This window comes from Drechmeria coniospora, chromosome 01 (genome assembly GCF_001625195.1).
Source record: "Drechmeria coniospora strain ARSEF 6962 chromosome 01, whole genome shotgun sequence".
NCBI classification, from domain to species: Eukaryota; Fungi; Ascomycota; class Sordariomycetes; order Hypocreales; family Ophiocordycipitaceae; genus Drechmeria; species Drechmeria coniospora.
Window position 1 is genome coordinate 7,211,496 of NC_054389.1, and position 27,515 is coordinate 7,239,010.

A 27,515-nucleotide genomic window follows, 5' to 3' on the forward strand; every position below is an offset into this window, starting at 1 on the left:
ACTGGAGAGTCTTGCCCGCACGACCATGAGAGCAATGCTCTTCAAGCGGCCTGCTTCCTGGACAAAGTCCCGAGGCGAAACCCCCCGACGCTCGATTTACACCTTGGGCTCCGCCGACTTCGGAGTCAACTCGACGACGCAGGCCATGAAATCCTCAAACTTCGCATCTCTGTGGAAACGGGCGGCGCACTGGGTCGCTGCACCGTTGCAGGCCGTGGGGTCGGCCGATTTGGCGCAGTGGTCCTTGAGCTTCTTCCGCTCCTCGTCGACCGAGACCGCGGCCGGCGCAGGGCCCACCAAGGGGAACTTGCCCTTCCAACCCACGGCGGCGCCGACCCTGTTCATGAAATCAACGGCATTCTGCTCCAGCGCAGGCGGCAGGTTTTCGCCCTTACCAGCAAGCTGGGGCTGGCCTTCGCTGGCGCGATATTGGCTGTACGCCGGGTTGTAGTCCGGGTTCTCGACCCATTTCAAGTCGGGGAACTCTTTGAAAAAGGCCTCGGCCGTTTCCCACCTTTCGAGCTCCTCACTTGTGATGCCTTTGAATACCGGCCCATCTTTGCTCGCCTTGGTCACGTTCTTGGGAATCTGAAGCCAAGCCTCCACCTGGTCCCACCGTATCCCTCCGAGGGCGGCAAACTCGGCCTCGCTACCGAAAAGAGGCTTGAAGCCCGAGTTGACCAGATCAACCATGTTGGGCGTGGCGTGTATCCTATACATCCATCCGAAATCTTCCGGGTTATTCGCCACGGCGAAGGCGAGTGCCGGCGAAAAGTTGCTCGAAGTTGCCGCGTATGCAGACCTGAAGTCTCTGGTGCCGAGGCCGAATCCGTCGTAGTCGGTGCCGATGTTGTGCCAAAACAGGGAGAATGACTTGGCCGTTACCTTTTCTTTGTCGGAGAACTCGGGCGGGATTCCACCGCTCGCCATGTACGATGTGGGAGGAATCAGGTCGCCACGGTAAACGACGGCAGGGAGCTGGGTCGGCGACGACGTGGACGATGCTCGCGGCACCACCGGGGAAGCTCCCAGTGGCGCGGCGAGAGCGGCGAGCGTGACGAGCAGGGCAGCCTGGTTCCGCATGGTTCTTCCGGTCGAGATCTGGGCAACGAGAAAATTTCGGGGATTCAATCTGGAGGCTCTTGGTGATGGTTCGGTGGTGCCGATGCTCTTGGTTGCTCTCCCATGAAACGTGGGACGGAGGGTTGGGTATTTGTACGCACGCCGAACACTGCGAGATGCAATGGAAGCATTCCCGTGCACGGCGCGGTGACGAATCCGTCAAAGGTAAGTGAGCGGTCCCACAGCGTGCCCTACAATCTTTGTCCGAGTCTCGGAGTCGTTTGGCTGACTCGCAGGCACAAGGAAGGAGTTCAGCAAGCCGCGCGGCATTTGCGGCCCATCCCACGATGCAGGCATGGCGATGAAATGGAAGACTGGACGACGCAGGTCAGACGTTACCATGTGCGGAGCAATCAAGGTGAGCTCGTAGGCTCCGTCTCCAACATCGAAGCCTCCACGGCCAACCGCCATGCATTGGAGACCCGTCTGATGCCGCCGAGACGAATCAACTTGGATCGGGCCATGGATCGGGTCTCCCGCCGTGCTTGACGAGCCGTGATGCAGCCCAAGCGTTCTCCTTGGTCAGCCAGAGCGAGCCAAGCAACTCGGATGAAAATATTCTCCGATTGGCTTTCTGAACGGGCCTGCCATGCTGATGCGTAAGCTGGTTGGCTGATGTTCATGACGACACGAAACGACACCAAGGTCCGTACCAAGCACCCCCGAGCGTCAACCTGGCTTCGTCTTCGTGCAATGAATTTGTTACGCCGCCAAGCGCGAGGGAAATTCAAACCAACATACCAAGGCCCGTCACGAGGCCGGCCCCTCGAGCTCCATCGTTTCGGATCCCGCGTTCTTTCTCCACCGGAAAAAGGCTGTCATGTCGCCATCGAGCAGATTAGCCAACATCAAGAGGGGGTCGGAAACCTAAAACGCTTGTCAAACAGGGTCCCGCATGCCGCATGATGGCTTCGGTGCAGGTGCATGAAGAGTTCATTCCATCAACGCAAGGCCATGAGTCCTGACTACATGGATGCTCGTTCGTGGGTGCAGGAGAATTATTTAAAGGCGGTGATATCACCAAGGTTGGATGGTGCAAAATTCGGAGTGAGTGCTCCGTACGGAGAACAGGCAAGCACTATACTTAGGTAGGTAGGTACAAGGTTATTACTACTTTTAAACTGGCGGGGGCACTAATACTTAGTTGTACAGTAATACTTGGTGCTCGAGTTCATGTGTTCCGTACTCCGTACTAGTCCGTACAAATACTTATACGTACTCTTGGTGTAGACCAGATCACGCTGGGCCGAATATTACTCCGCACAAGTACGTAACAGTAGTGTGCAATTATAATTAGGGGTGCTGGACGGGCATGTACTTACATGTACCTAGTAAGCATGTACTTGCTAGCATTTTCGCCTGCGTACTAGCTAATACCAGCCTTGATATGTTATGGAGTCACTAGTACTACCAGTATCTAGTGGTCGGAAATAGTTGTTAAGAAATCTACGGAACACTAACTCAAGGTACTAGGCATTGGAGTACTTGTACTCCAATGCCTGCTTAGTCATAAGATACGAGTCACGTGCTACCGCACGTGACTCTGGTCTAGGACATAGCTCTATTAGGCAAAGCCTAATATCATAACATGATACCAGAATTCATCGCGGAGTGCGAAGAATAAGCAAGTCGAGAGTACAGTAATACCTACTCCGTACTTTGTACGTAATTGCTCAATGTACTATAAATACAGGTCTACTGCCCAGTACAGTAAGTACGCATGGAGTGCTCCGTACCATGCCTCAAATATCGAATGACTACCTACTGGTGCAGCACTCGTACAAGCAAGTACTTACAGTACATGTACTAAGTACAACCTGCAGCCGACTATTACAGCACGATGCAAGTTTGGTACTCGAGGCCAAAAATACTACTCATTACATACTAGTGGCAGCGTGCCGTATACCTCAAGTACCAGCGAGTGCATGTACATGTACATTACAGTACAGTACATGTGCAGATAGCCTGGTTGGCCAACCTTGAAAGCGACTCGCAGCATCGCTGTTGCTTCCATGATAGAAAAGGAACTCGATTCCTTCCTTTGTCGGAATCAAACTCTGTCATTATCTGCACAGCTACACGCACACACACCTGTCCATCCATTCACTCGTTCGTTCGCTTGTCCGTTCTATACGTGCACTGCACGCGGGAACATTGATATGCAACGGCATTCAGCTCCGCTGCTTCCAGCCGTCTTGATATACTTGCACTGGCTTGCCTGCTGCCTTGCGACGCCCCCCTCATTGGAATTCAAAGTGAAGAATTCGTTTAACTCTCCGTCGTTGGCTGATGGAGCTCATGCCTCGTTTCACGTCTCAGCTTCGTCTGGTGGGCCCTTCCCCGAATGATCCCTCGTCGTTACGCAATCACCAAAGGCCGTCTAATCCTCAACTTCTTTGTACAGACGAATAGAGAGCGAAATTCAAAGGAGCGGGCAACGATCAAATCCAAGGTAGACCACTCCTCGTTCTTGTGGCCCGATTTCCTAACAGCACGAGGTGCTAACGATGCCGCAGCTAGGTCCGACACGACGATGGCGCCGCGGCAGATCCAAAGCAAGGTATATCTCGTTCCGTAGCGGCATTCCTCGCCAGCACGATAGCTTCCTAGCCATGCTGCAGTCGACGTAGCTTTCAAGCATCAAAGACAGAAGCAAGGTGCCATCCGTCTCCCTGGCGTTGCCGGTTCCGTCAGGCGTCCTGACGTCCATCCACTATGCCGCAATTGCGGAATGCGACCGGAAATACGCCGAGGTGGCCAAGGCCGTGGAAGCCTTGGTATATAAAGTTGGCGTCAACGCTGCAAGAAAACTCCCCCATTGGGCCCCGGTACCGCTCGAACCTGGTCGGGCATGCTGCAGACAGTATCCGCAACCGGGGCGTGTACGGTACACCGGAATCCGGTGGCAACGCCCAGGAGTTTGCTGCCTTGGCCCATGCAATTTGACATGAGATGCAGGCCCAAGCCAAATCCATTGCGGACTGAACCGAAGGGGCCACCCGGGAACGTGCCAAGTTGGTCACGAGATTACCTGGCTACTTGCAACAGCTGAATGTCCGCGCTGAACTGATGGCGACCCATCTCACCAATAAATTCAGAGACGTGGCCTAGAGAATCATCGATGTCGATGTGTCCAAGTTGAAAATCTACGCCCAAGACACATCAAGCAAGGGCGCCCAAATCTTTGCCCAGTTGCTCAATCAAGACGCCGACGACATAATCAAGCAGGGCATGGCCGCTGCCAAGGAACCCGACAAGAACACCCGGCCGACGGTGGTGCTGGCCAACAAGGTGGTCAACGATTTCTTGGACAAGCTTGTCCACTCGAACGCCCCAGATTCGGCCACTCCGGCCAAAGCCGACACCGGCGCAGTCGGGAAATGGGCGAGTAAATTTGGCCAGTCCATGCAACGGGTTTGGCCATTTTCTGGCAAAGATATCCCATCTCGTCTACCTCATCCATCTTCTTTTCCGGACGGAGCAGCTAACGAGGTCACAGAAAAAGTGCCCCTGCCGCCTGGTCCGTCAGTTGCCGGCGCCGCAGTCGACAAGACGGCCAGGAAGGACACCGAGTTGGGCAAGGCAATAGCAGACGCAATACTCGACGCGAAGGCATATTCGAAACTATGCCTAGGCATCTCGCCCGACTCCGCCGACTCCCTTGCCGTTGCTTCCATCCAAGCGGTGCGTTGATTCCTCTCGGCCATTAGACGCCGCTGGCCGCAAAGCAAAATTTGTCTGGTTCGGCTTCGTGGACAAGGTGTTGGCATTTGTTCCACCTGGCGGTCCAGAAGGGCACCTTCTCCGGACCAATGGTCCCGTTTCTCCCGAGAACGCAGCACAATCGAGTTCTTGAGACGCCACAATGTGAAGAATTACGTCCACGTCGGCGAAAGCTTGCCCGTTGCCAGGCCGAATGCGAATGAACTAGACCTGTCTCGACTTGAGAGGCTTAATCTCGCGTACGATAATGTCCTTTACGTCTTGTTCACCCAAGACTCGCACAAGAAGGTATTGCCTTTTTTTTTCAGTTCATACCCACCTCGAATGGTAAAGCTCCGTCGATTGGTTCCGTCATCGCCGCTGTTCGGTATTTTCACCACAAGGGGACCACCATGGTGGGAGGCAACAATCTTGCGAGTGTTGATTTTGTCATTTCAGCTCTGGAAACTGCGATCCATCATCTTGATGGTCAGAGACCGAAGCCAACCGTTCCCTGGAGCACAAGGAAAAACCGGGAGCTGTTCCAAGGACAGGTTGATTTCCTCAAGGGTCTGCTGGAGCCCGAATCAGAAAGGGCATTTCAAGCCATCAGTTTCGCTTCTCGAGGCCAAAATGGAGTACCCAAAAACACCCAGCTTGCTCCAGAGGAACAAGGAGGGTCCTAGAAGGTAACAAGGGGCCTCTCCGCCGAATCGCATTGCCTCCTGGGGACGAAGCAGAGGCTCCCCTTCGCCAGCACGTGGACGGGGCCCCCGACAGCAGAATGAGACCTCATTACACGAACGCATTCGCAAAGAGGCGCAACGATGCACCGACCGTGAAGCCATCGAACACATCGAGCACCAACCTCACCGAAGGATGCTTGCGAACACTGCCACCATGGGACAACAATTACACATGGGGTACTCCGCACTCCACACACGAATGATTCATGGACATTTGCATGTACTTGCCAGTGCACCTATCCTATACCTTGTACATGTTTTCCTTACCTTCACTCCACATCCGTACAGGTACAAATATTTCGAGTCAAGTAGGAAGTGAACGCTGACACTGTACAGTAGTGGTTTCGATGAATTGATTTTGCCAGGCCATGGGTGACAGGATACATGTTTGACGGTACAAGTACCACTCTGCTCTTGTGGCCAAGCCGGTCCGTAGCCACACACTTCGCTAATGTTCCGCCTCCTGATACTTGATGGAGAACGGCAACGTCTCGCCAGCATCCCAGTCGGCACTGTTTGAAACATTTCCAAAGTTGCGTAGTGCGCGTACCATAAACTTGTACTGGCCAGCTGGCGCGTACTCGCCCGAATCGAGTCGACCGTCCCAAGGGAATGGCGTCTGGGTACGACGGGGAAGGTATGTCTGATTGAAGTTGGCCAGAGGTGTGCCGCCCGAGGCAAAGTTCGTACCGTTCAGAGGTAGAACATGAACCGTAAGGAAGGGAGTCCCAAAGGTTAGGTTGGCAACCAGGGTAGGCAGCACTGCTGCTACATCCTTCTTGCTGCGGGGTCCCGGAATGGTAAAGACCGTGCTGGCATTGACCGCAGGATAGATATACTCATCGCTCGAGCGCCCAATCCAGGTATCATTGGGCCCCAGAACTTTGGTATTCCGGAGCGATCCGGCAAGACCCTGGTAGGGTACGGATAGAGCGGCGCCATCAGTGCCGTTAATGGCAATCCAACCTGACCAAAGGGCGAGCCGCTTCGTATCCAGACCAGGCGGAGGGGTTGGTTGCACCTCCACAGCGGTTGCTTCACCAGGGCCCAGCGTGATGGAGTTCTGGCTGAAGTTCATCGTTGCCGCCACTCGGATCGCTTCGGGAGGAAAGGCGGCAACGTGGTGGCCTTGGTCGAGGCCATATACTGTGATGGCAGGAACGTGAGAGACGTTGTAGGTTACTGTCCTGTTGCTCATATTACTGATGGTAATGGCAAGCGACCGAATGAAGTGTTCGGTATCGTTAAACGACAAGGCCGAGGGGCTAAGTAGGGTAGTGGCATAGGCAGCATCGTATGCTTGCACAAGACCGCTTCCCTGTTGCGCCGTTGGCGCATAGTAATCGCAGAACCTTTCCCCATCGTGAAAGAGTTGCGGTTTGGCGGTGGACGAGAGTAGGCTGCTTAGGAGAGCAGGGTCAAACGTACCGCGAACCTGGCCAACAAGCGCAATGATGCCGGCTATAAGGGGGGTGGAGAAGGAGGTCCCAGAACTAACAGAATAACGGCTGTTAAGGTCTGTAGAGAGAATGTATGCACCAGGAGCCCCGAACTGGGGCTTGGGGTCCATCTCAAAGGAAGGGCCCCAAGAAGTTGAGCGGCTAATGGCACCAGCGGTAGCATTGTTCGGGCTGGTAATCAGATAGCTATCCGACTTTTCAGGGGACTTCATGCGCAGGGTAACCTTCCTGCCGTCCAGCTGAGCATTGAGCCATGTTTTCCCCACTTCTCGCGTCACTGCCCCGATGGCAAGAATCTCGGGAGCAGCACGTATGCGAAGGTCCATGGCAGGATCGGTATCGTACAGGATGATATACTTGGCCCCCTTGGCTGCAACAGTAGCGGCTCGAGCGTCGAGGGAGCAGTTGCTATTTCCGCCACGGACGAGGACAATTCTCTTGCTTAGGTCAGGTGTACTCGCCGGTAGCTCACGGCAAGCATCGTTCTCGACGGCATCATTCGTACTTGTGGCATACAGGTCGAGGATGACGCCATCCCATTCGCTGGGTCGATCGGTGATGTAGGCAAAGTCAATGTCCTTTTCTCCATCGATGCTATACTTGACCTTGTGCACCATGGCAGGTATAATCGTGTTGTCAAACGAGGCAGCCGAAACTGCTCCCCGTCCCGAGCCAGGCTTATCGGTGAAGAAAGGGCCGTATCAGCCATCATTGCCCGCTGGTAAAACGCAAGGGACGCCCTTGGCGACAATGCGTTGGACAACAACGTTCCAGGGATCCTCGGGCCAAGCGCCAGGTTGACCGAGGGAGGGGGTGATTATGGTGGCTTCGTCTTTGTAGGCTTCCAGGAAAGCTGCGATGTAGATATCGCTGCCACCAAACCAGCCGTCGAGGCTGAATACGCGGTATATGCCGAGGGTAGCATCCGGAACAACACCAGAGAAGCCTAGCCTGTTGGGCTGGGCGATCAGAATGCCGGCAATGCGAGTCCCGTGACCCACGGCATCCATAGGGGGTTCGGTGGTACGGACGGGCAGGCCGGTACCGTTATAACCATCGTCGACCATGCTGGCGCCGAAGGAGATGCGACAGCGCGGGCCATAACAGCCACCAAGATCCGGGTGGGTAAAGTCGACCTGCAGGTATGATGAGCGTGAGGACTATTCCATGGCATCTTCAGCGAAGAACATACACCCGTATCGATCATGGCGATCTTGATACCTTTACCGGTATATCCTTTGGCGTGTAGTTTATCGATCTGGGTCACGACGTGGGGGGAGTAGGTTTGCGCCCTCAAGTCTCCCAGCTCTCGCTTCTCGGCCTTGATCCAGGGTGCCTCGGAACGTCCCCCGTGCTGCCCGGGCATCCGGTACATGCAAACGGGGGAATAGGCCTTGACGGAGGCGTCCTGGGCGATCATGGCCGCGATCCTGTCGCCGTTTCTTACATCATCGATCTGGACGGAGGTAGCGTTGTAGATTGTGGATTCAATACTCATACGCTTCCTCCCCAGCCCGCTCAACCGTTTATCGAGAGCATCGGACGCCTGCAGAAGAGAGATGCACTTAGTCCAGGACGGCAGCAAGATGGTACGGAAATGCTTCGAGCATGGCGGCTTACGTATCCTTCGTTGCGCTCAAAGATGTAGGCGCCAGGGATGACATCGGGGCAGGCCGCCTTGGCCTTGAACAGAGCGGCCAAGGCGGAGGCGGCAAGCGACAGGACGAGTGATATGCGGACCATGTCGTTTCCCGGTTGGGTTTTTGCACTGCTGCTGCCGCTGCCGTCGAGGGTACGAATCCGACTGGTTGCGATCGAGGATGGCGGCCGGACCAGGGCCGAAGCGGCGGAGTTGGTGATTTATACATGGCGTAGCACGTACGCGTACCTGTAGACTTGCCAGGTTCAGAAAGGATACAATTGATGATATCCACACGATCCAAGGGTCTCCGTTCTTGCACTTACTCGTACATCACCTAGCATCACCAGTCGGTGCAAATACTTGCATGAAACGCATTACATGCGCATGTATTCTCAAACCGTGATTCGCCGTACATCAACAGCTCAACAGTAGACGATGCGGGTTGTTGCTGCTGCTCATGATGATGATGATGATGATGATGATGCCACAAGCACGACCCACATAAGGGGAAGCAGGACATGAAGACTCAAACTGGCAGTACGCGTACAATAATGCCAGTCCTAGCAGTACAAGTACCCCATACTCCGTAAATGTACACAGTACTGCTCCGTTTTCTGTTCATGAAAAGTACTGTGTTGCTACTTGTAGGCACAGCACGTGGAGTTGGGTGTAACGCATGCCGTTGTTATGTAATTACTTAAGTAGTACGGGGTATGTTATGTGCGGATCACTCTGCACAGTACGGAGTACCTGTTCTCTGTTCTCACAGTGGCACACTTGCAGTACATATGCTGTGACATTACGGATACAGTATGAGATGTAATAATCCTGTACAATATGCGGCACAGAATACTCCGTACTGTACGGAGTACTCAAGTAATCTGCTTGCACACTATACTTATACTGTACTTAAGTGGCACCCAAGTAAGTAAAGTACTTCCAAGTAATAAGTATTAGTACAGTACTTGCGAGTACACTTGCATAGCGCGAATGCGTGGCTAGCAGCAAACGATAGTGCGTACCACTCGAGGGACACTCTCTCTTTTATCGCAACAGCGGTAGAAAGGCCTGAATGATACAGCGAAATAAACTTGATCCTCTGATAAGGGTTTTCAGTGAGCTAAAAAAAAATTGGTTTATTTTGTAAAATTTGGAAGGTTGTTTTGATAATAATGCATACTTCGACCCCACGCGATTAAACATTGGGCCGGAGCGTCTTCGTCCCTCCAGTACACTACCATCACGTCATGCGACATCAGACTTGTGCGTGCAAGGATCATGTTGCAACTGAACGCAGGGATCTGTGCTCGATAGATGGCATCAACGCATCAACTATCGTCAGATGGATCAGAAACTAGTCGGTTGGCGTCCTTCGTGCTGTTGATGTCGTTGCTAACCACTAGTTGGTTTTCGCAGCACCTGATTAGGTGTACAGTACAGTACATTTGCCCTGTTACAGGCTTTGTGGTGCGATACTTACAGTGCGTGATAGCACCGCACTACAAGTGCAAGATAAGTGGGCGAATCAGCGCTCACTGCCAACACACCTATCCACCTAATCAGCGGGCAATTGTTATTACTCGCATCGTCAAATACCTTCCTACATGCACATGTACATCGTCGAGATGGCTTGTCGTTAGTGTGCACCCATGTAGTACATCATACATGTACGTCACCTACAAGTAATACAGCACGCAATCGTTATCGTAAGCATTTGTAGGTTCACGCGGCGTTTCCGTAATGATCACACGCTGTCGTGACCTAATTCGGCATGCTGCGTAGGCTGTAGAGTACGGAGAACGGAGTACATGCAAGTAAGTATACTTATACTATAGTACCTTCTCCTCCCTACCACACAGTACGTACCGCCAACCACGTAATCACGACGACGACGATATCCTCATCGGCTCATGACACCGTGGGATCATGACTGAAACACCGTTGGATGAGGGTCGCCCGGTACGTCGTGACGTCTGCCAGTGCTGCGGGATGGGTGCGGGAGAGACAGGATGGCCATGCATGGTGAAGTCGCCCATAGCCGGTGCTCGGGATGCACGGCCTTCAACGCGTATGCGTGGCCATACCTGCTTCCGATTCATAAGACTGCCACGAATCGCATCGAAGGGACGGCCAAGGTTGGCGTCGCTTTTTGCCATGCCGACCAGGTGCGTTGCCCTATTCTCCCGTCCTCGTCGCGAAGATCATGACGACCGGATACTCGATCCTCACCCTCTCTCCCTTCAGCACCAGCGCCATCTCGTGCCAGAGAGGCTGCAGTTCGGACTCGGGGATACGGGGAACCCAGGTGCCCAGATACCCCCGGAGCCAATCGATGCCTCGCCGGTGGCACCACCCCTCGTCGCCGTCCTCCCAGACCTTCTCCTCGCCGGCCTTGACCCTGCTCTCGCCGGTTCGGTCGTTGAGCTTGAACGAGTCCAGCGTCCCGTGGGCGTTGATGTAGGTCCGTCGGACCGACGTCCATTCCGATTCGGGAAACTCAATCCCCTCGAGCCCGTTGTTGCACAGCCGAAAGGCTCGGTCGAAGAGGGCGCCCCGCGCCTTGGTCGAATGGATGGCCCAGATGGCCGTCCATATCCTCTGGGCGGCCTCGTTGTCCGCTATGCGCGGCACGTTGTAGTGCGTGAGGACGAGGGTCCCGCCGGGCTTGAGCTGCCTCGCAAAGTCGCCGAGGGAGGCGGTCGCGTCGGTCCAGTGGATGCATTCGCACGCCGTGATCAGGTCCACCGTCCCCGACGTCAGCGAGCTCGCCTCGGCACTCTCCTGGAGGAAGGTGAGCTTCGCCTCGGGCAGGCCGAGCTCGTCGACGAGCATCTTTCGGGCGACGACGACGTAGCCGTCGTTCGGGTCCGACACGACGACGCGTTCGAAGCGGGAGGCGAGCTGCGCCGAGACGATGCCGCAGCCGGCTCCGACGTCGTGCGCCGTGGACCAAGCGGCCCGAGCCTTGGTGGAATGGTAATCGTAGATGCGGCCGAAGAAGGAGGGCGGATAGACGGGACGGAAGCTGATGTACTCGTCCCAATGCACTCCTTGGCTCGCCGAGAATCCGAATTCCGCCACCGCCGCTCCGCTCACTTCGGTCCTGGCCATTGCGCGATTTGCCATCTGAGCTTTCGTGTCCGCCATCTGGTGACGGAGCAAGGAAAGCCGTCGCCGTCCTCGTCTCGGCAGAGCCACATCACGAGAGGAGCTTTCCGCGTCGCCGCACCGTCTGCAAAGGGGACCTGCCTGATTGGGTGTGCCCGCGGACGTGGGGATCCTCGGACGGCTCTCTCGGCGTTCCTGTCGAGCATTTCCTAGGACCGTTGGCGTGGGAGGCAAGCGAGCCGCCATTCGCCTGTGCCTCTACGCCGCTGTCCATGGCGAACTAGGGCAGTGGTTGTTGGAGAGGACTAATCCATATTTGGAGCCTCGGCGTCATGGACTCGCACCGACTCACCGCATCTATATTCCTCTGGGCCATGGGGCGCAAGCCTCACGCATTCGGCCTTGGCGAGAGCATCGACGTCGTTTCGTTCTTCCATCGTTGGCCGCAAGTCGATCGGGCCAACGATTGTGTGCTCGCACGCAACGCTTGAACCGTACAGCGACTTCTGAACCGCACACGTACAAGCGCCGTACACGATGGCGGATACGGTGTCTACAGCACCTAATTAGAGGTACCTAGTAGGTACAATGCAGGTGCAGAGAGAGTGCTCTTTGTCACCACTACCACTATCTGCCAGTGCTGTTGTGAGCGACAACAAGTACGTCGTTATCGCCCGTCAAGTATCTTGCTCGCGTCAGCGACAAGGAAAGTGACTTCCGGTGAGATGGATGATACTTTCTGCCGCGTGCCGTACCTCTCACCGTGCCGCCTGCTTTCATGGGACAAGCAGCGCTGGCGGTGGTGCAATCAGGCGCAGCTCCCCTCCTGCGGCCCCCGTATCGTCTCTCCCAGCGCAGCAAAGTGCGTCGGCATGGCGCACTACGGCAAAATGGTAGGTACATTAATATGCGCTGCGACGACACTGCGTAATAGGTGGCTACTTAAGTACAAAGGTAGTATCGGCCGAGGTGAATGCGCTAGAGGGGACGCGTTAACGGAGCATTGTATTACCTGTCGTAGCGGTACAAGCCTCAGCACTGTCTGGCAGTATGCGGTGACGGAATCGCCATCGTCATCGGCAGCATCATCACCATCGGCAGCACCATCACCATCGGCAGCACCATCACCATCACCATCACCATCGGCAGCACCATCACCATCACCATCACCATCGGCAGCACCATCACCATCACCATCACCATCGGCAGCACCATCGTACTGCATGTGCTCCCTTGTCACTCTTTTGCTTCACCCCCGTATCGTAGTCACCGAGTGTGCTGGAGGGCAGTTTCATAGCAAGCTTCACAGGACCGAAATCTTCTAGCGCCATCCGCCTCGCCCCTCCCGAGCCAAGTCCTTTCTCTGCTCGAACGAGGGCATCTTGCTCGTGGGCTGTGCATGAGAGTTCCAAGCAGGGCCTTGGATGATGAACAAGGTCGATAAAGGGCACCGAGCTCGTTTGAATAGGAAAGCATACGCCGCCATGTTTGTGCCGGCCAAGATTCGCCCCGAAGCCCAACGCCGGTCTATGTCGCAATCGATTGCCATGCTCTTCTACACATCTTCAAGGCTGGAAATTCATCATCGTAACCGTCGGCCGCCTCGCCGCTGAACGTCACGGCAACGCACGACGAGCCGATGGTCTCGTTTCACGTGACGCTGTCGCCATAGCCGTACCGGCTTCCATTCGGGTGCGGGCATTCGAGCGGCAGGATGAGCCGGTAAGCGCTGTTGCCGTTGAGGTAATACCGATGCAACTTCTTGGACCGCAGGAAACCCAACCGCTCGTACAGCCGCATGGCCGGCTCGTTGGTCTCCTCCGTCTCGAGCACAATCTCGTCGGCCTTGCGGCTGGCCATGGCCTCGATCGCCCGCTTGACCAACGCCGTCGCCACCCCGTGGCCGCGGAAGCACGAGGACACGGCCAGCATGGCGATGTAGCCCCGACGGGTTGGGGGGGAATGGGACGAGTGGCTCTCGAGCTTGCAGATGATGACGCCCACGAGGGATGAGTCGGAAGGGTCAAGGGCCTGGCAGAGCTCGGTCAGGCCGGCACGACGGGGACGCGTATCGGACGGTGGCACTGACGAGGAAGCAAAGGTGAGCCCACTGGCAGAGAAAGTAGCGGTAGACGTAGATGCTGTACGGCTCGCTGAGGTCCTTGGCTATGAGCGAACGGATGGCGGGGAGGTATTTGGACTCGAAGCCATGCTCGTACTGGACGTAGCGGAGCGAGGCCGGAAGTCCAGCACCGCGCGCTGCCGGCTCCATGCCGAAGGAGTCACGCTGCTGTCGTCCGAGCTGAGCTGCGGGCGTCCAGAGGAGGGAGAGCGGACGGGAAGTTTGGCCGAAGCCCCAGGGAATGGGTGACACCGGAGGACGACGACGAGAAGCCCCCGCGACGATGGAGTTCTGCTCGTCGCACCACCGATGCAAGCACGGCGCTAACGGACCGAAGCTGGCCCGCCGGGCCTCACCGCCAAGGAACAACGTTATCGCGGGGAAATGCACCTAATCAACCGGCTTGCATTCGACCCCACCCCACTGCATAGTGCGAGTTGTGCTTGTGCTTAGTAAGTAATTAATACACCTATGGAGTACTTACAGTAATACAGAGTACAGTACGGAGTACTCCGTACTCCGTAAGCAGTTGCACAACTACTGGACAATTGCATGTGCTTGGTAATCACGTAAGCATTCACAGCACCCAAGGCAACGCCGCGGTCTACTGTAGTAATTCTCATCGCGCTTCAAGTACTATAATACTACTTACAGTACGGTGGTGCGGAGCCGTGGCAACGGTAGGGGCATCATTACGCTGTCCATCGTCTCTACCGATACGTGCGCGTCCAACTCATCAAAGGCATCATCAGGCAGGCACTGGCCTGGCAGCATCATCGAGCTCCGGGTACTCCCAGACGCACAGCAGCTTGTCGTAGAAGCTCGTGGACACGCAGAGCAGCCTCTCGCTTCCACCGTCGTCCACGACGACACAGTCGGATGCATAGTTCATGCTCCTGTGCTCCTCGAACCGTGCCAGGACCGTGCAGGTCCATTCCAGGCCGTCGTGGCTCTCGACGTCCACCAGCCTTACCCCCGCATGCATGCACGAGGCCAGAATGCGCACCGTCGAAGGGGCATCCGGCTCGGACGACGAGACGCGGACCAAACCGAGACGCCATACGCCGCCGCCGAGCTTCTTCTCGGCCGCCAGCCTGACTCTCCTCGCGCCGCCGGACGCGTCGAGGTCGTGGATGACGAAGACGCGCAGGTGATCGTCGTAGCTTCCTGTGAGGACGATGCGACCGCCGTCGGCCGAGCGGAGCGGAAGAGGGAGGATGGCGGTGACGCCGGCGCCGTGCTGGTTCTTGACGGCCAGGGGCACGTGCGGCATCGTGATGGTCGGGGAAGCGTCGGCGGCGTCGGCGGCCCAGGAGCACAGGCCGTAGCGTAGCAACGAGTCGTCGCCGCCGCCGTAGACGGATGCCGACTGCGTGCTCTCCTCGGGGCCCTTGGTCGGGGGCGAAAAGGCAATCGACCAGGCCTCGAGCGAGTTTGCCATCTCCAGATCAAGGTGATGCCGGATCCTCCATCCGTCGTCCAAGAACAGCAGCCTCGACAGGCCGCCCGAGGTCGTGACGGCCATGACCCTTTCGAGCGTGGGATGCCAGGCGCATTGCAGGAAGAGGGTGTCTTCCGTCAGGTCGGGACACTTGCTCGTCGCGAGCTGCCGAAGCGGCTCCGTCGCGCTTCGCCCTGGATCAAGCGTGAAGACGGCCAAGGTGCCGGTGCTGGAGACGGCAGCCAAGATGGCGCCATGCTGCGGGTGAAACCGCACATCGAGCAGAGCCGACGGCTGCAGCACCGTCTGCACCTTTGTGCTGTTGGAAAAGGTTGCCCCATCAGCGAACGAGGCTCACGGCCGACGAAACGGGTGCGCGGGAGGGCATTCGGACTGACAGCACCTCTCCTTCGAGCCGGAAGACGACGAGCGTGCCGTGTCGGACCTGGCCATTCCCGGCCGCCGCGAGCTGCTCCTCGATGGGCTCGTCGGCCTCTCCCCGGCCGGCCGCATCGCTCTCCTCGAGGCTGTAGGTGCCGACGACGAAGTAGGATGGGTGACGTGGGCAGAATTGCATGCAACTCGGTGGCAGGTCCAACGTCCGTGTCAACTTGGACGCGACGGTCCTCGGTGCGTCCATGATGGCGCACAGGTGACCCCTGCGACGCTTGCTGGTTGCTCGAACGCGCGTGCTCGGGACTTGATGCTGCCAAGTTCATTGCTCGTCGCGTGATTTTCGGCGCGCAGGTAATAGGGCGGTAATAGCATATAGCTCCATCGTGATACCCATACCATACATGCAAAATGCGGCGAGCTGGACACGGACTGCCTACCCTGTAGCATCAAGACGTGGAGACTGTACTCTGTACAGTACAAGTGATAGATACTTACTGTACGGAGTACTCCGTACTTAGTTGTATGTACTCTGTACGTGCTTGTTCAACCATGTACATTGTCATGTATCTACTGTAGAATACTGCAAGTACCATACTGTACGCCAGCAAAGTACGGAGTACTGTATAGGAGTCCAAACTACAAGGAATAATACAGTAATAGTTTACTGTAGGCAGCCGGCCTGTAGGAGTACGGATTACTGTACGTAATTAATACCTGCAACTGTACTTACTCCGTTCTGTACAAGCAAGCAAGCACTTACAGTGACTCTGTACTCGCGTATAGAAGTACTGAGTATTATTGTAGTTGTACAGTATGCACAGAGTACGCTGTAAGTACAAGTGCCGCAACTTGGCGCTGTTGGAAATCGACCATGACTAAGCCATGCAAACCCCAGTGCCGCACGTTGTTATTAATATCACCACTTGTACGCCGTACTCCCAGACGTAGCAAGTATTACTTGCTGTACGGAGTACTCCGTACATGGACGCAGTTACCGTCAAAGGATGGATACTCATGCTCACCATCATTCCGTATTAGTTGCTTTCAACCACATATCCGCACCCCATCAACCTCGACATTCCTTCCACGAGAATGGGCGTACAGTCGCAGCAACGATGCACCGGCACGGGCTTTGATCAGCTTCGTGGCCGAATCCTCATCGGCCTCCTCTCCGCACAGAAAGTGAAAAGCACGATACGATAACTAGCACCTTCGCACTGGCAACGACAGTAACCCAACAAGATAAACATCACACCTAGATATGGCAGTCCTTGCCGTCACGCGCCATGCCGCGTTTCATGTCCCGCTAGCGCCGGCTCGGGTCGCACCCGTCATGGCTTGAGCGACGCAAAAGCCAGCCGGCGAACCGAGATGGCGCAACCCTCGTCGTCTCCCTTCCGTCACTCGGGACCGGCTCCGGAGTCAAGCCTGTGCCGGCTCAAACTTCCAACGGCCGCCGGCTTCACCCCCCCGCATGCCGCGCGGGGGGTGGGGGGTTGCCTGCTCGGACGACGTCGTCGCGGCTCTCGCCGGCTCCGTGACCGAACACCCGTGCAACCTCGGACCGAGTGCATCCCGACGCGACGCGCTCGCGAGGCGTCAACGCATAATCTCTTCGTAGATGAGCTGCTTCAGCTGCTCCTTGCTCAACGTGTCCTTTTGCTTGTCAAAGTCGAAGAAGGCTTCCGGGATCGGCGGCGCCGTCGGTTCGTCCTCGGGGTCATGATAGGGCTCCAGGTACGGATGCTTGAGCGCCTCCTCGACGGTGATGCGCTTCACCGGGTTGAAGGCCAGCAGCTTCTCGAGGAGGTCGAGCGCCAGATCCGTCGTCTTCGGGAACAGCGTCCGGAAGGGCACCTTCTTCTTGAAGGGCAGCGAGCGGATGTACTCGCGGGCCCGGCGGGACTTGATGCCGTAGTAGTCCTCCATGGTGGGCGTGCCCAGCACGTCGAGGATGAGGGTCAACTGGTGGTGGTCTGGCGGCGGGGCCGGCGCGTCAGCTCGGCCCGGCTCTCGGGCAGGGTTGGGCGGGAGACGGGGGGGGGCACGACTCACAGTCCTTGCCGGGGAAGAGCGGCTTGCCGCTGAGCATCTCGGCCAGGATGCAGCCGACGGACCAGACGTCGATGGCCTTTGTGTACTCCTTGAACGTCAGCATGATCTCGGGCGCGCGGTACCATCGGGTCGCGACGTATTCCGTCATGAAGCCCGAGTTGTCCTCCTGGGAGGCGGCGGAGCGGGCGAGGCCGAAGTCGCAGACCTTGAGGTCGCAGTTGGCGTTGAGGAGCAAGTTGGACGGCTTGAGATCCCGGTGCAGCACGTTGGCCGAGTGCATCGCCTTGAGGGCGCGCAGCGTCTGGTAGATGAAGTACTGGCAGTGATCGTCCGACAGGTCCTGCGTGCGAATGACGCGGTGCATGTCCGTCTCCATCAGCTCCTGGCCCTCCTCGTCAGCGTCGCGCGAGACACGTCGTCGGCTCAAGCCCGCGGCGACGTACCTGGATCAGGTAGACCTCGTTGAAGGACTCGTAGGTTCGGGGCTTTTGTATGTCGAGGATGGAAATGATGTTTTCGTGGTTGAAGTAGCGCAGGAGCTTCATCTCCCGCAACGTTCTCAGACAGAACATGGAGTGGTCGAAGGGCGTGATCTTCTTGATGGCCACCTTTTGGCCCGACGGCTTGTGGATGGCGGAGCTGCGAGCGTCTCGATGAGCGGCCCGTCACGGGAAGGGAAGGGTCAAGGACGATGGCGGACGCACCAGACGACGCCGTAGGCGCCCTCGCCGACGACGTCTTGGATGTCATACTGCTCGCTCACGTTGAACGAAATCTTGCGCGAGGTGGCCCCGGCGTTGGCGGGGTTGGCGCGAGACATGGCGGATTGGCAGGACTACGAGTAGACTGCCGCAACGTTGGCCTTGGGTTACCGTCGTCGTCTCGCACAGCGATGCCAATTTCTGTCCTCGGCGTTAGGACAACTTTGTCGAGGGGGAGCGGATGGGTGTGCCGATCGGGGAAGGAGGCGAACGTTGCGGCGCCGTCGATGGACAGGTCAAGCCACGTCCATCGGCCGACAGCTGGCCGCGGCGGGGGGGGTTCGACGGCGATGGGACTCGGACGCTGCTTACCTAGCTAGGGCTGAAAGTGACGTGAAAGAGGTGGAGGAAGGGAAAGCTGGACGGGGAACAAAGGAGGTCGAAGGACGGCACAAAGGGATTGCAGCCTGAGGAAGAAGCGTGACGCAGACGCCGGAGCTCGGACCGGAGCTCGTGCTTGTCGGGACGGGACGTTTGATACGTCGGCGACTGTGGAGGAAACGAGGTGCCTCGCAGCTCGGGTGCTCGGCGTTGACGGAAGTCTTGGCTTGGGCGGGGAGAGGGAGGTATCTAGGACGTGGGAATCCTCGACGATGGCATTGACGGAGCACCTGACGTCTCCGAATCAGGGGGAGGGGGGGGGGGTTCGATCGAGCTCAGCGTTGGAGGGATGAAGCGGGAGCGTCGTGATGAAGCAGGAGCGTCGTGATGTAGCGGGAGCGTCGTGATGTAGCGGGAGCGTCGTGATGTAGCGGGAGCGTCGTGATGGGGACGGAGGTGTGAGAGGGGGTTGGCAAGCCGGATGGGTCGATGGATGGGGATTGGAAGGCTAGGAGGCGGGGTCGACAAGCGCCAAACGAATTGACGACGCAAGGTTGGGAAACTCGTACTTGCAGTAAGTACTCCGTACGGATGTGCTGTACATGCGAGCCGGGTAGCAGGGTACTTGTGGTGGCTGCGCAAGCTGTGCAGGTGTGAGCGTACATGTACCTCGTCGCATGTACTCTCTAACACCTACACGTTCACTGCTCTGGCGGAGGAGACGATCCGGAAACGTCATCGGTTTTCAGATACGGCATCGGATCCATAGCGCGTGCCCCTCGCTTCGGCGTGGATCGCAAACGGAATAGGTGTGCAGGATAGAATATGACAAGACACAAAGAAATGGCCAAAAACCGAAGCATGGCCAGTGCAACGGCCTTGAAAAATACAAAGGGAATCTCATGCACACATTTGCGATGCTTTTTGTCAGAACTCACACAAGACGTTTATCGGCATTTTAACTCGTTCCGAGGTATTACTCCGTACTCTGCAAGTACTTACTAGTACTGTTGAAATATGGAGCTAGCCGTGAGGAGTGACGCCTTGTATTGAGTACTTACTTGCATGTACACTTAAGTACAAGCACTTGCTAATATTAACACGGAGCACAGAGCAATAGTTGTACATGAACGTACGGAGTACTTACTGTGCAGTACTTGTACTCACTGTACTTAAGTACCTACCTGCACTTGTAAGTATTCCTTGCACACCTAAGCCAAGGCAGCGCAGCGTACTTACTGTAGCCTGTACATGTACTTAGGTATCATCATCCCAGAGCTTCCTGCTTTTGGCCAGGCCTTATTCCTCGTGGCGAAGTAACGTGCCTAGGCACGTGACGTAAGCATCACGTTTCTTTGCCCAACTGGTAATAGTCTCCTACCCTCATCTTCACTACTCCGTACGCCGGTCGGTAGTCGGATGTCTCGCATGCCGTGGCTTTTCGAGCGAGCAGAGAGTGAAGCCGAAGAGAGCAACTCTCAACCAGGTTCGGTATATGGTGCCAAGAGCCCGCAAGGACGGGCATAATAGGCACAACATGCGACTCTGAGGCCACAAGACGCCTGGTTAGCTCAATCGGTAGAGCGTGAGACTCTTACGAGGACACACGACATCTCAAGGTTGCGGGTTCGACCCCCGCATCGGGCTTTTCCTATAAACAGGATTGGGGAACCATCTTTAATTTTTGCATTTTGTCAGTCATTTGTGCCGGGGTGGTAATACTGTACATGTACATGTTGCTTGTGCTTTGCATCCGGGGCCCCCACCGGTTTTTAGCTCGTTATTCCAGAGATACTTACGGAGTAAGTGAGTAAGTAATTAAGTAATACAGTATAAATACAGCAACATGTACTTACTTACAGTACAGAGTACAATAAGTTCCAAAATACGGAGTACAGTACTCCGTACTTACTCCCAAATAATACTTGGACAACGCCTGCAGCACTAAGTACGAGCACAACTACTTACATATCAAGTACATTACTTAAGTATACACATACAAGTAAGTACTTACGGATGAGGACTGCGTACAAGTCAATATGTAGGCGTGATGCCCGCATTAGTAAAAGTCTACACATATACTTGAACGCACGCGCACACGCACACTCACACGCATATGGAGGTCTTGCTTCCTTTTACCATGATTCTGATGACGAGGACATACTGTGCCATTTGGTAAATGATCAATGTGGGCCAGGTACCAACAAGGGCCATCAGCAGCTCAGCTTGGGTACGTACGTACTGCTTAAACAAAAAAAAATCACAGAAACAGGAAAAGCAGCTCTAGGGTAGTAAAAAGAGGTCAAGTCTACTGTACGTAGCTCTCAAGAAACATGAATAATTACACCTCAAGCATCTACTGGAATCAATCCATTATTTCATGTCCCTACATAGCGTAAATATATGGTGTCGCCGACTAGAAGGCCGCTCCTGGGCCGTGGACAAACATGAATGTTGTCGAGTACAAGGTCGAGCGCTGCGCTGGGCGTACACCGACATGTACAAGTAAGTGCTCTGCACAGTCCGTCACCCATAGGACATGTACACCTACATGTAATGCTCGGCGCCGTCAGTTTGCACGTCTGTGCCCCGTACCCCGTACTCGTACTTATAGCGCAGCGCCGGTAATACCCAGGACTCCGTGCTCGGTTTTGGCCGGCCGGTGATGCGACACATGCGATGACGGCACGTGCGTGCCAGGCTCGCGCAGGCCATCCATCGCCCACGCACAAACAAGTACTCTTCACTCTCCTTCCTTCTTTCTGCCTTCACCCCGTCTCCCCTGACGACGGCGGCCGCTCTTGCGCCTCGTGCTTGGCCTTCATCCGCTCCAGCCTGGCCGCGTTCTTCGCCCGCTTGGCCTCCATCCTCTCGTCCTCGTCGCGAAGCTGTCGGATCATGCCGCTCCGGGCGCGAATCCGGCCGCCGTAGCGCCAGAAGACAAAGGGGATGGGTATCGTCATGGCCTCGAGCAGGCCGAGCAGTGTCCCCGCCCAGCGGGGCGAGAGGGCCTCGAACATCTTGGGCCCCGCCAGCGGCAGGGCGGCGCCGAAGATGCTGCGGATGACGGCGTTGCCAGCCAGGGCGCTCGCGGCGTAGATGCCGTAGGTGCCGGCGAGGTAGTTGGATCCGTAGATGAAGCTGAGCGTGTTGCCGAAGCCGAAGGGGATGCCAAAGGCCATGGGGGCGGCGAAGTGGATGGTGACGGGGAGGCAGGTCCACGAGAAGCCGAGCTGGCCGAGCGTGGCCGAGACGGAGCCGATGGCCATGACGAGAGCCTGGGCCTCGGGCAGCACCTTGCCCGTCTCGGGGTCCCGCGGCTGCGCGTGGATGAGGCGGCGGAAGAGGGGCTCGGCGGCGATGGCGGCCAAGGTGCCGACGCCGATGCCGGTGAAGGCGAGGCCCGAGGTGCCGGGACCCCAGCCTCGGTGCTGCGAGAAGACGATGGGGTAGGCGACGAAGCAGAGGTAGAGGATGCCGTAGACCACGGATATCCTGCAGGGCTCGACGGTCAGCGAGGGGGGGGGGGATCTCGGCGGGCGGTCGGCGAGGGCGCGAGGGGCGGCGCACCAAAAGTTCAGGAACCAGAGGATGGGCTCCGTCGCGAAGAGGACGAAGGGGCGGCTCAGGTTGACGCGGAGCAGGTGCAGCGTCGAGACGCGCTGGTCGTACTGGCACCACCACCTCGGATCGTCGGTCCGCCTCCGCAGCCGGGCGGCCTTGCGCTTCAGGATGGCGGGCGCGTACGTCTCGTCGACGGTGAGCATGAGGGCGATGGTGAGCCCGGCCATGATGAGGACGATCCAGTTGGACCAGCGCCAGCCGAGGTACTGGAAGACGAAGCCGCCGATGATGGGTCCGGTCACGGGCCCGTTGAGGGGCGCGACGCCGAAGAAGGACATGCTTCTCGCGAGGTAGTCGGGGTTCGAGATGTCGACGACGGTGCCGGGCGCGTTGGAGATCATGACGGCACCGAAGAAGGCGCTGGCCACGGCCAATGGTAAGCGACCGACGGGCGAGGACGGGCGAGGACGGGCGAGAGAGCGGGGGAGTGGGGAGGAGGAAGCGGAGGAGGAGGAGGAAGAGGAGAAAGAGGAGGAAGAGGAGGAGGAGGAGGAACGAGGAAGACGAGGAAGACGAGGAAGAGGAGGAAGACGGGAAAGACGGGAAAGACGAGAAAGACGAGAAAGACGAGGATGACGTACCCGAAGAAGCGGGTGACGATAATGGTCGTCAAGGATCGCGCGAGGCCGCACGGGATGATCAGCAGGGCCCAGAGGATCAGGCAGACAATGTAGACGGGCCGGCGGCCGTAGACCTCGCTCATGGGGGCAACGACGAGGCTGCCGGCGGCCAGGCCCAGCAGGTAGGTGGTCATGCCGAGGGTGACGGTCGTCGTCGACGAGGCGAACTCGCTCATGAGCCCCGGCGTCGACGACGTGTAGCTCGTGCTGTACATGGTGGCGACCCAGGTGGCGAGGGAGACGACGGCGACGCACCAGCAGCGGTAGCCAAACGACCAGTTTCTCGGGTTCTCGACGTCGTCGTCGTCGAACATGACCTCAAAGTCGGGCGGGCGCGAGGCGACGCTCGTCACGCTCGTGCCGGTCCTCGTGTAGGTGATGGGCTCGCGCGCCTCACGCTCGGCCTCGGTCTCGACGTCGGGCGTCACGGCGTAGGCGAGCACCTCGTAGGCGTCGCCGCTGCCGAGCCGCTGCGTCGCGATCGACCGGCGGCTCTGGTTCGTCCTGGATGGTGCAATGGCCTCAAAGGTCGGAACTTCCGTCGCCGACGACGACGAGCCATCGATGCTCTCGTCGGTGAGGCTCTCGGCCTTTTCGGGGTCCGCTGCCATGATCACTCGCTTCGCCGGTCGAGCTTCGCATCGAGCGAGGCTAGGCGGCGACGAGGCGACGATTCCGGCGCCGTCCGGGTCCCTCGAGATGCTTGCTCGACTCGACAGAGAGGGGAGAGGGGAAGATGGTCCAGCCGTCGATGTCGGTCCTTGGAAGGAAGCTTCGTGCCGGTGCGTGCGTACGGCTATGCAGATACGCGCATGCACACACGCAGGTGCTCGATCGCTCCGATGAGAGTCCTATCCTTTTCCGCGATGCCGGCACCTGCGTACGCGTGCGTGCGAGTACGAGCTCCGTTCACGACAGGTTGACAGTTGACACATGACAGGGTGACAGCGAAGGTGTTGGTGTGCTTAAGTACTGTAGATTAACACTTGCACGACGGCATTGTACGATACAGGTACGAGTGGGGGGGGGAGGGGGGCGGGAGGAAGGTGGAGAGAGGGGGGTGGGTGACGAGGAGCAGGTGAGTAAAGGCTCCTTCTCGCGCCGTGAGTACGTGTATAAGTACTTGATTATACTTGCGACTACACCTACACCACGGCTCGTGGTTGTACAGGTTCGGCACCGAGTGCTTTTCGTCGACCTGCTCCGTGTGGACATGATCAGTATGTACGGGGCCAAGCAAGCGGGAGCTGCTTGAACTGATACCTGCTCGTACAGTACACCTGCTCGTACAGTACACCTGCTCGTACTGTACACCTGCTCGTGCTGTACACCTGCTTGTACACCTGCTCATACACCTGCTCGTACACCTGCTCGTACACCTTCTCGTACACCTTCTCGTACAGTACACCTACACTACTACAAGTACAGGCAAGTCTGGATCAGCAGAACATGGACCGAGTCTAGCACTTGCCGCCGTACTCGGTGCAATCTGCCCAGTCGAATACCAGACACCGGGATGGCACAGTGTACTTGCATGCACTGCTACTTTTCCTTTGCAGCACCCGCGGTACGTGCAAGCACAGCATCTGGATAGCACCACTACTTACGCGGCAATGCCATGCAAGTAGAGGCAAGTACATGTACGGGCACGTGTGCTCGTGCTTGTAAGTACTTACTGTAAGTATGCGTACTATAAAGTATAAGTATGCATGAGCGAGTTGCAAGTACTTGTACCTGTGCTCCGTACAACTACTTACTGTCACGAGAAGGAAGGAGGTTGCCGGGCTCCATTCTCCCGAGCTTGAGGAGTATGTACTTACTTACAAGTACTCCGTACTGAACTTGTACACCGCAGGTACAGCTGGTGGGTGTGCTCCTTGCACTTGCCGCAAGTACTTACATCGTACGGAGTACTTGCACTTACTTACTGCAAGTATACAGTATACATGCACACCTACAAGTACATGTTCAGTAGTGTAGGTACCAACGTACTTGGGTGCGCAAAACACCTCCGGCGCGCCCGCGTAGGCTCGTGGAGACTTCTTGGCTGACTGGTTTTTTCCATACCCCGAAAAAAGGTGGTACTATGGCAGCCGCCGGTTCATGCGTCCTGACGAGCCGCGAGCACGAATGGGCTGCGTCGGAACGGCGCCGGCTGGGGCGGTGGGAGCATGAGCAAGTGCCGAGAGCAAGCCGACGGCGGCTGGCTGCGGGTCGACGGATTTATGCCCCTGATGGACGCATGTCCCGTTCTGGTATCGCGGCAGTTGCATCTTCCAGAAGGCTGGGTGGGTGGGTCGCGAAACAGGCACGGCAGGCTCAGGCACCGGAAATACGGCAAGTATTCCCTGTTCCCAAGTGCACCTTGTTGTACGCCTACTTACTGTACAGGTGCATCTTTGCGCACATGCGGGCGTACAGGTTGGCGGTAGTACCACACTCTCAGGCACAGGCAAGTTAACGTACAGTACCTTGTCGAGCAACGTACTCGAACACCTCGGTGCACTTGCGTATGCAGAGTGTTGTTCCTACGAGTACTTGCATGTGCAGCAATCATGCTGCATTCCGTGTCCACCGCCGCCGTCGACAGTGCCGACTGATGGCTCACCTGTTCCTGGCATGACGTTGCCGCCGTGGGTGTGCGACAAGGAGCTTTCAGGTACGCCGGGCCCTACAGTACAGTCAGTAATGCCTACCAAGCGTCAGGGATGGCGCCGCGCCTTGCGCCGGCTAGTCTCGGATGTGGATTGCCTCGACTTTTCTATCGGTACGCCCAACTGCCCGGCGGCATTGGCCAGGCGGGCCGCACGGATCAGGTCAGGACATTTGATCCACGTCAGCCGTCCGAGTCAAAGGACGCCGCCTTCCGTGAAGAGTTTTCTCGCCGTCACCGTGATGGGATTCGTGGAAGGCACCTAAGCACGGTGCACTTTCATGTACCCCTACGAGAAAGTACTGCCACCACTGTCCATGTACTCGCACCGAATATAACTATACTTACAAGTACTTCAAGTACTGCATACAGTCTTGTACTGTACAGTAGGTGTGATACAAGCAGGTGCAAATAGCTATTAGCTGTTCTAGTTGTACACAAGTACTTACTTAGGTGCTTTGCTCCATGCTACAGTACATGTGCTTGGGTCTGCAAGTTCTGCCTGTGCAAGTACTCCGTACTCTTTGGGCCATCGCCGTTGCTCGAGAATAGAGTAATTGAGTACATGTACATGCACGGATACTGCACCGCCGTAAAGTACTTACAAGTGCAATGCAGGTACTACGGAGTACGGAGTGCAGGTGCATGTGCAGTACTCCGGAGCTCTTTCCGTTGTTGTTCAAGTGCTTGTACAACTATGAATAAGTACAATGCCCGAATAGGTAATCCGTGCACCGTCGGTACCTAAGTACACTATGAATACATGTGCTTGTACTTAAGTACAGTACTTGCAGTGTAACGGGACGGGGTACGGACGCAGCATTTCGGTCATCTTCCTCGGTTGTTCCACCTTCCAGACTACTGTACCGTACTTACTGTACGGTACAGTCCTGTACTTGTTCCTGAATAGTACTTGTACAGTGCCAGTAGTAATTACTTGTACTTGAACATCTACTTTGTTCGGTGCTGTTTATTGGCAATCAATTGTGCACTCCAAGTACGGAGACGGAATACTGTTTTGGCCATTCTCGTATGACGGAACTGGACGCTCCTGCCGTCATCCATGGCAACTGCCGAACTGGCTTGCATACAGTACTCTGTAGGTACTTGCATGCATAAGTACATACAAGTGCCTGTACAAGTGCATGTATGGGGGAGTACAACCAAGGACAAGTACGTACTTACAAGCCGTCTAGGCACCCATGAGCACAATCTCGAGTTCGCAGTACTTGATTGTACGTGTACAATGCTACGCACTTACTTACACTAGTACGTTACGCACTTGGGTGTACGCCTGCTACGGTAGGTAGGTAGCAACAGGCACCTTCCTGCTCGTATTTGTTCCCTGCGAGTGAATGTACCTGTACATGCACTGCTGCGTGCGAACTTTGTACGGTGCATGCATGTAGCCAGTGCTCCGTACAGTACACGGAAAGTGCGTGCCAAATATTACTAGGTACCTGGTATTACCATTAAGTACATTGTAAATACAGGTCACCTGAATGTGCTACAAGTATGAACACTTTCATGTTGTGCCGTGCTGCAAGTAGAGTAGGTCGTGCGTGAGGGGTGACTACTGAGGTGCAGGTAAGTACATGTGCCCCTGGGCCCCTGGACATCCGATCGATGCTGCCACGCTTCCAAGCAGAAAGACGAACCTCGTACTCCGTATCGGGTACAAATCAAGATCAGACACTGGGTACTTGGGTGCAAGTACAAGTACAAGCAAGTAATACAGTAAG

At 56.4% G+C, this 27,515-nt stretch overlaps 7 protein-coding genes and 1 non-coding gene across 8 annotated transcripts; 2 read left to right on the forward strand and 6 right to left on the reverse strand.

Annotated features, from left to right (window-relative positions):
• Positions 1-96: 96 nt before the first annotated feature.
• DCS_01880 (uncharacterized protein) lies at positions 97-1,533 on the reverse strand (the record flags this gene model as incomplete). The annotated part of the gene is made up of 2 exons (XM_040799211.1): positions 97-1,101; positions 1,462-1,533. The coding sequence occupies 2 exons, from the start codon at positions 1,531-1,533 to the stop codon at positions 97-99; spliced, it is 1,077 nt and encodes a 358-aa protein (XP_040660094.1).
• A 2,122-nt stretch (positions 1,534-3,655) lies between these two features.
• Positions 3,656-5,510, forward strand: DCS_01881 (uncharacterized protein; the record flags this gene model as incomplete). Its single annotated transcript, XM_040799212.1, has 4 exons — positions 3,656-3,682; positions 3,753-3,899; positions 4,234-4,806; positions 5,154-5,510. 4 exons carry the CDS (start codon positions 3,656-3,658, stop codon positions 5,508-5,510), a joined length of 1,104 nt encoding a protein of 367 aa, XP_040660095.1.
• A 508-nt stretch (positions 5,511-6,018) lies between these two features.
• Positions 6,019-8,773, reverse strand: DCS_01882 (uncharacterized protein; the record flags this gene model as incomplete). The annotated part of the gene is made up of 4 exons (XM_040799213.1): positions 6,019-7,707; positions 7,759-8,166; positions 8,223-8,576; positions 8,651-8,773. The coding sequence occupies 4 exons, from the start codon at positions 8,771-8,773 to the stop codon at positions 6,019-6,021; spliced, it is 2,574 nt and encodes an 857-aa protein (XP_040660096.1).
• A 2,074-nt stretch (positions 8,774-10,847) lies between these two features.
• DCS_01883 (Methyltransferase type 11) lies at positions 10,848-12,054 on the reverse strand (the record flags this gene model as incomplete). Its single annotated transcript, XM_040799214.1, has 2 exons — positions 10,848-11,819; positions 11,902-12,054. The coding sequence occupies 2 exons, from the start codon at positions 12,052-12,054 to the stop codon at positions 10,848-10,850; spliced, it is 1,125 nt and encodes a 374-aa protein (XP_040660097.1).
• A 1,376-nt stretch (positions 12,055-13,430) lies between these two features.
• On the reverse strand, positions 13,431-15,983 carry DCS_01884 (WD40 repeat-like-containing domain protein; the record flags this gene model as incomplete). The annotated part of the gene is made up of 5 exons (XM_040799215.1): positions 13,431-13,811; positions 13,870-14,292; positions 14,555-14,612; positions 14,706-15,662; positions 15,742-15,983. The coding sequence occupies 5 exons, from the start codon at positions 15,981-15,983 to the stop codon at positions 13,431-13,433; spliced, it is 2,061 nt and encodes a 686-aa protein (XP_040660098.1).
• A 1,355-nt stretch (positions 15,984-17,338) lies between these two features.
• DCS_01885 (mitogen activated protein kinase) lies at positions 17,339-18,614 on the reverse strand (the record flags this gene model as incomplete). Its single annotated transcript, XM_040799216.1, has 4 exons — positions 17,339-17,715; positions 17,795-18,176; positions 18,238-18,433; positions 18,499-18,614. 4 exons carry the CDS (start codon positions 18,612-18,614, stop codon positions 17,339-17,341), a joined length of 1,071 nt encoding a protein of 356 aa, XP_040660099.1.
• A 1,822-nt stretch (positions 18,615-20,436) lies between these two features.
• DCS_t9 lies at positions 20,437-20,523 on the forward strand. Its single transcript has one exon. It is a non-coding gene; the product is annotated as a tRNA-Lys (tRNA).
• Positions 20,524-21,644: 1,121 nt separating this feature from the next.
• DCS_01886 (MFS multidrug transporter) lies at positions 21,645-23,731 on the reverse strand (the record flags this gene model as incomplete). The annotated part of the gene is made up of 2 exons (XM_040799217.1): positions 21,645-22,860; positions 22,890-23,731. 2 exons carry the CDS (start codon positions 23,729-23,731, stop codon positions 21,645-21,647), a joined length of 2,058 nt encoding a protein of 685 aa, XP_040660100.1.
• Between the last annotated feature and the right edge of the window lie 3,784 nt (positions 23,732-27,515).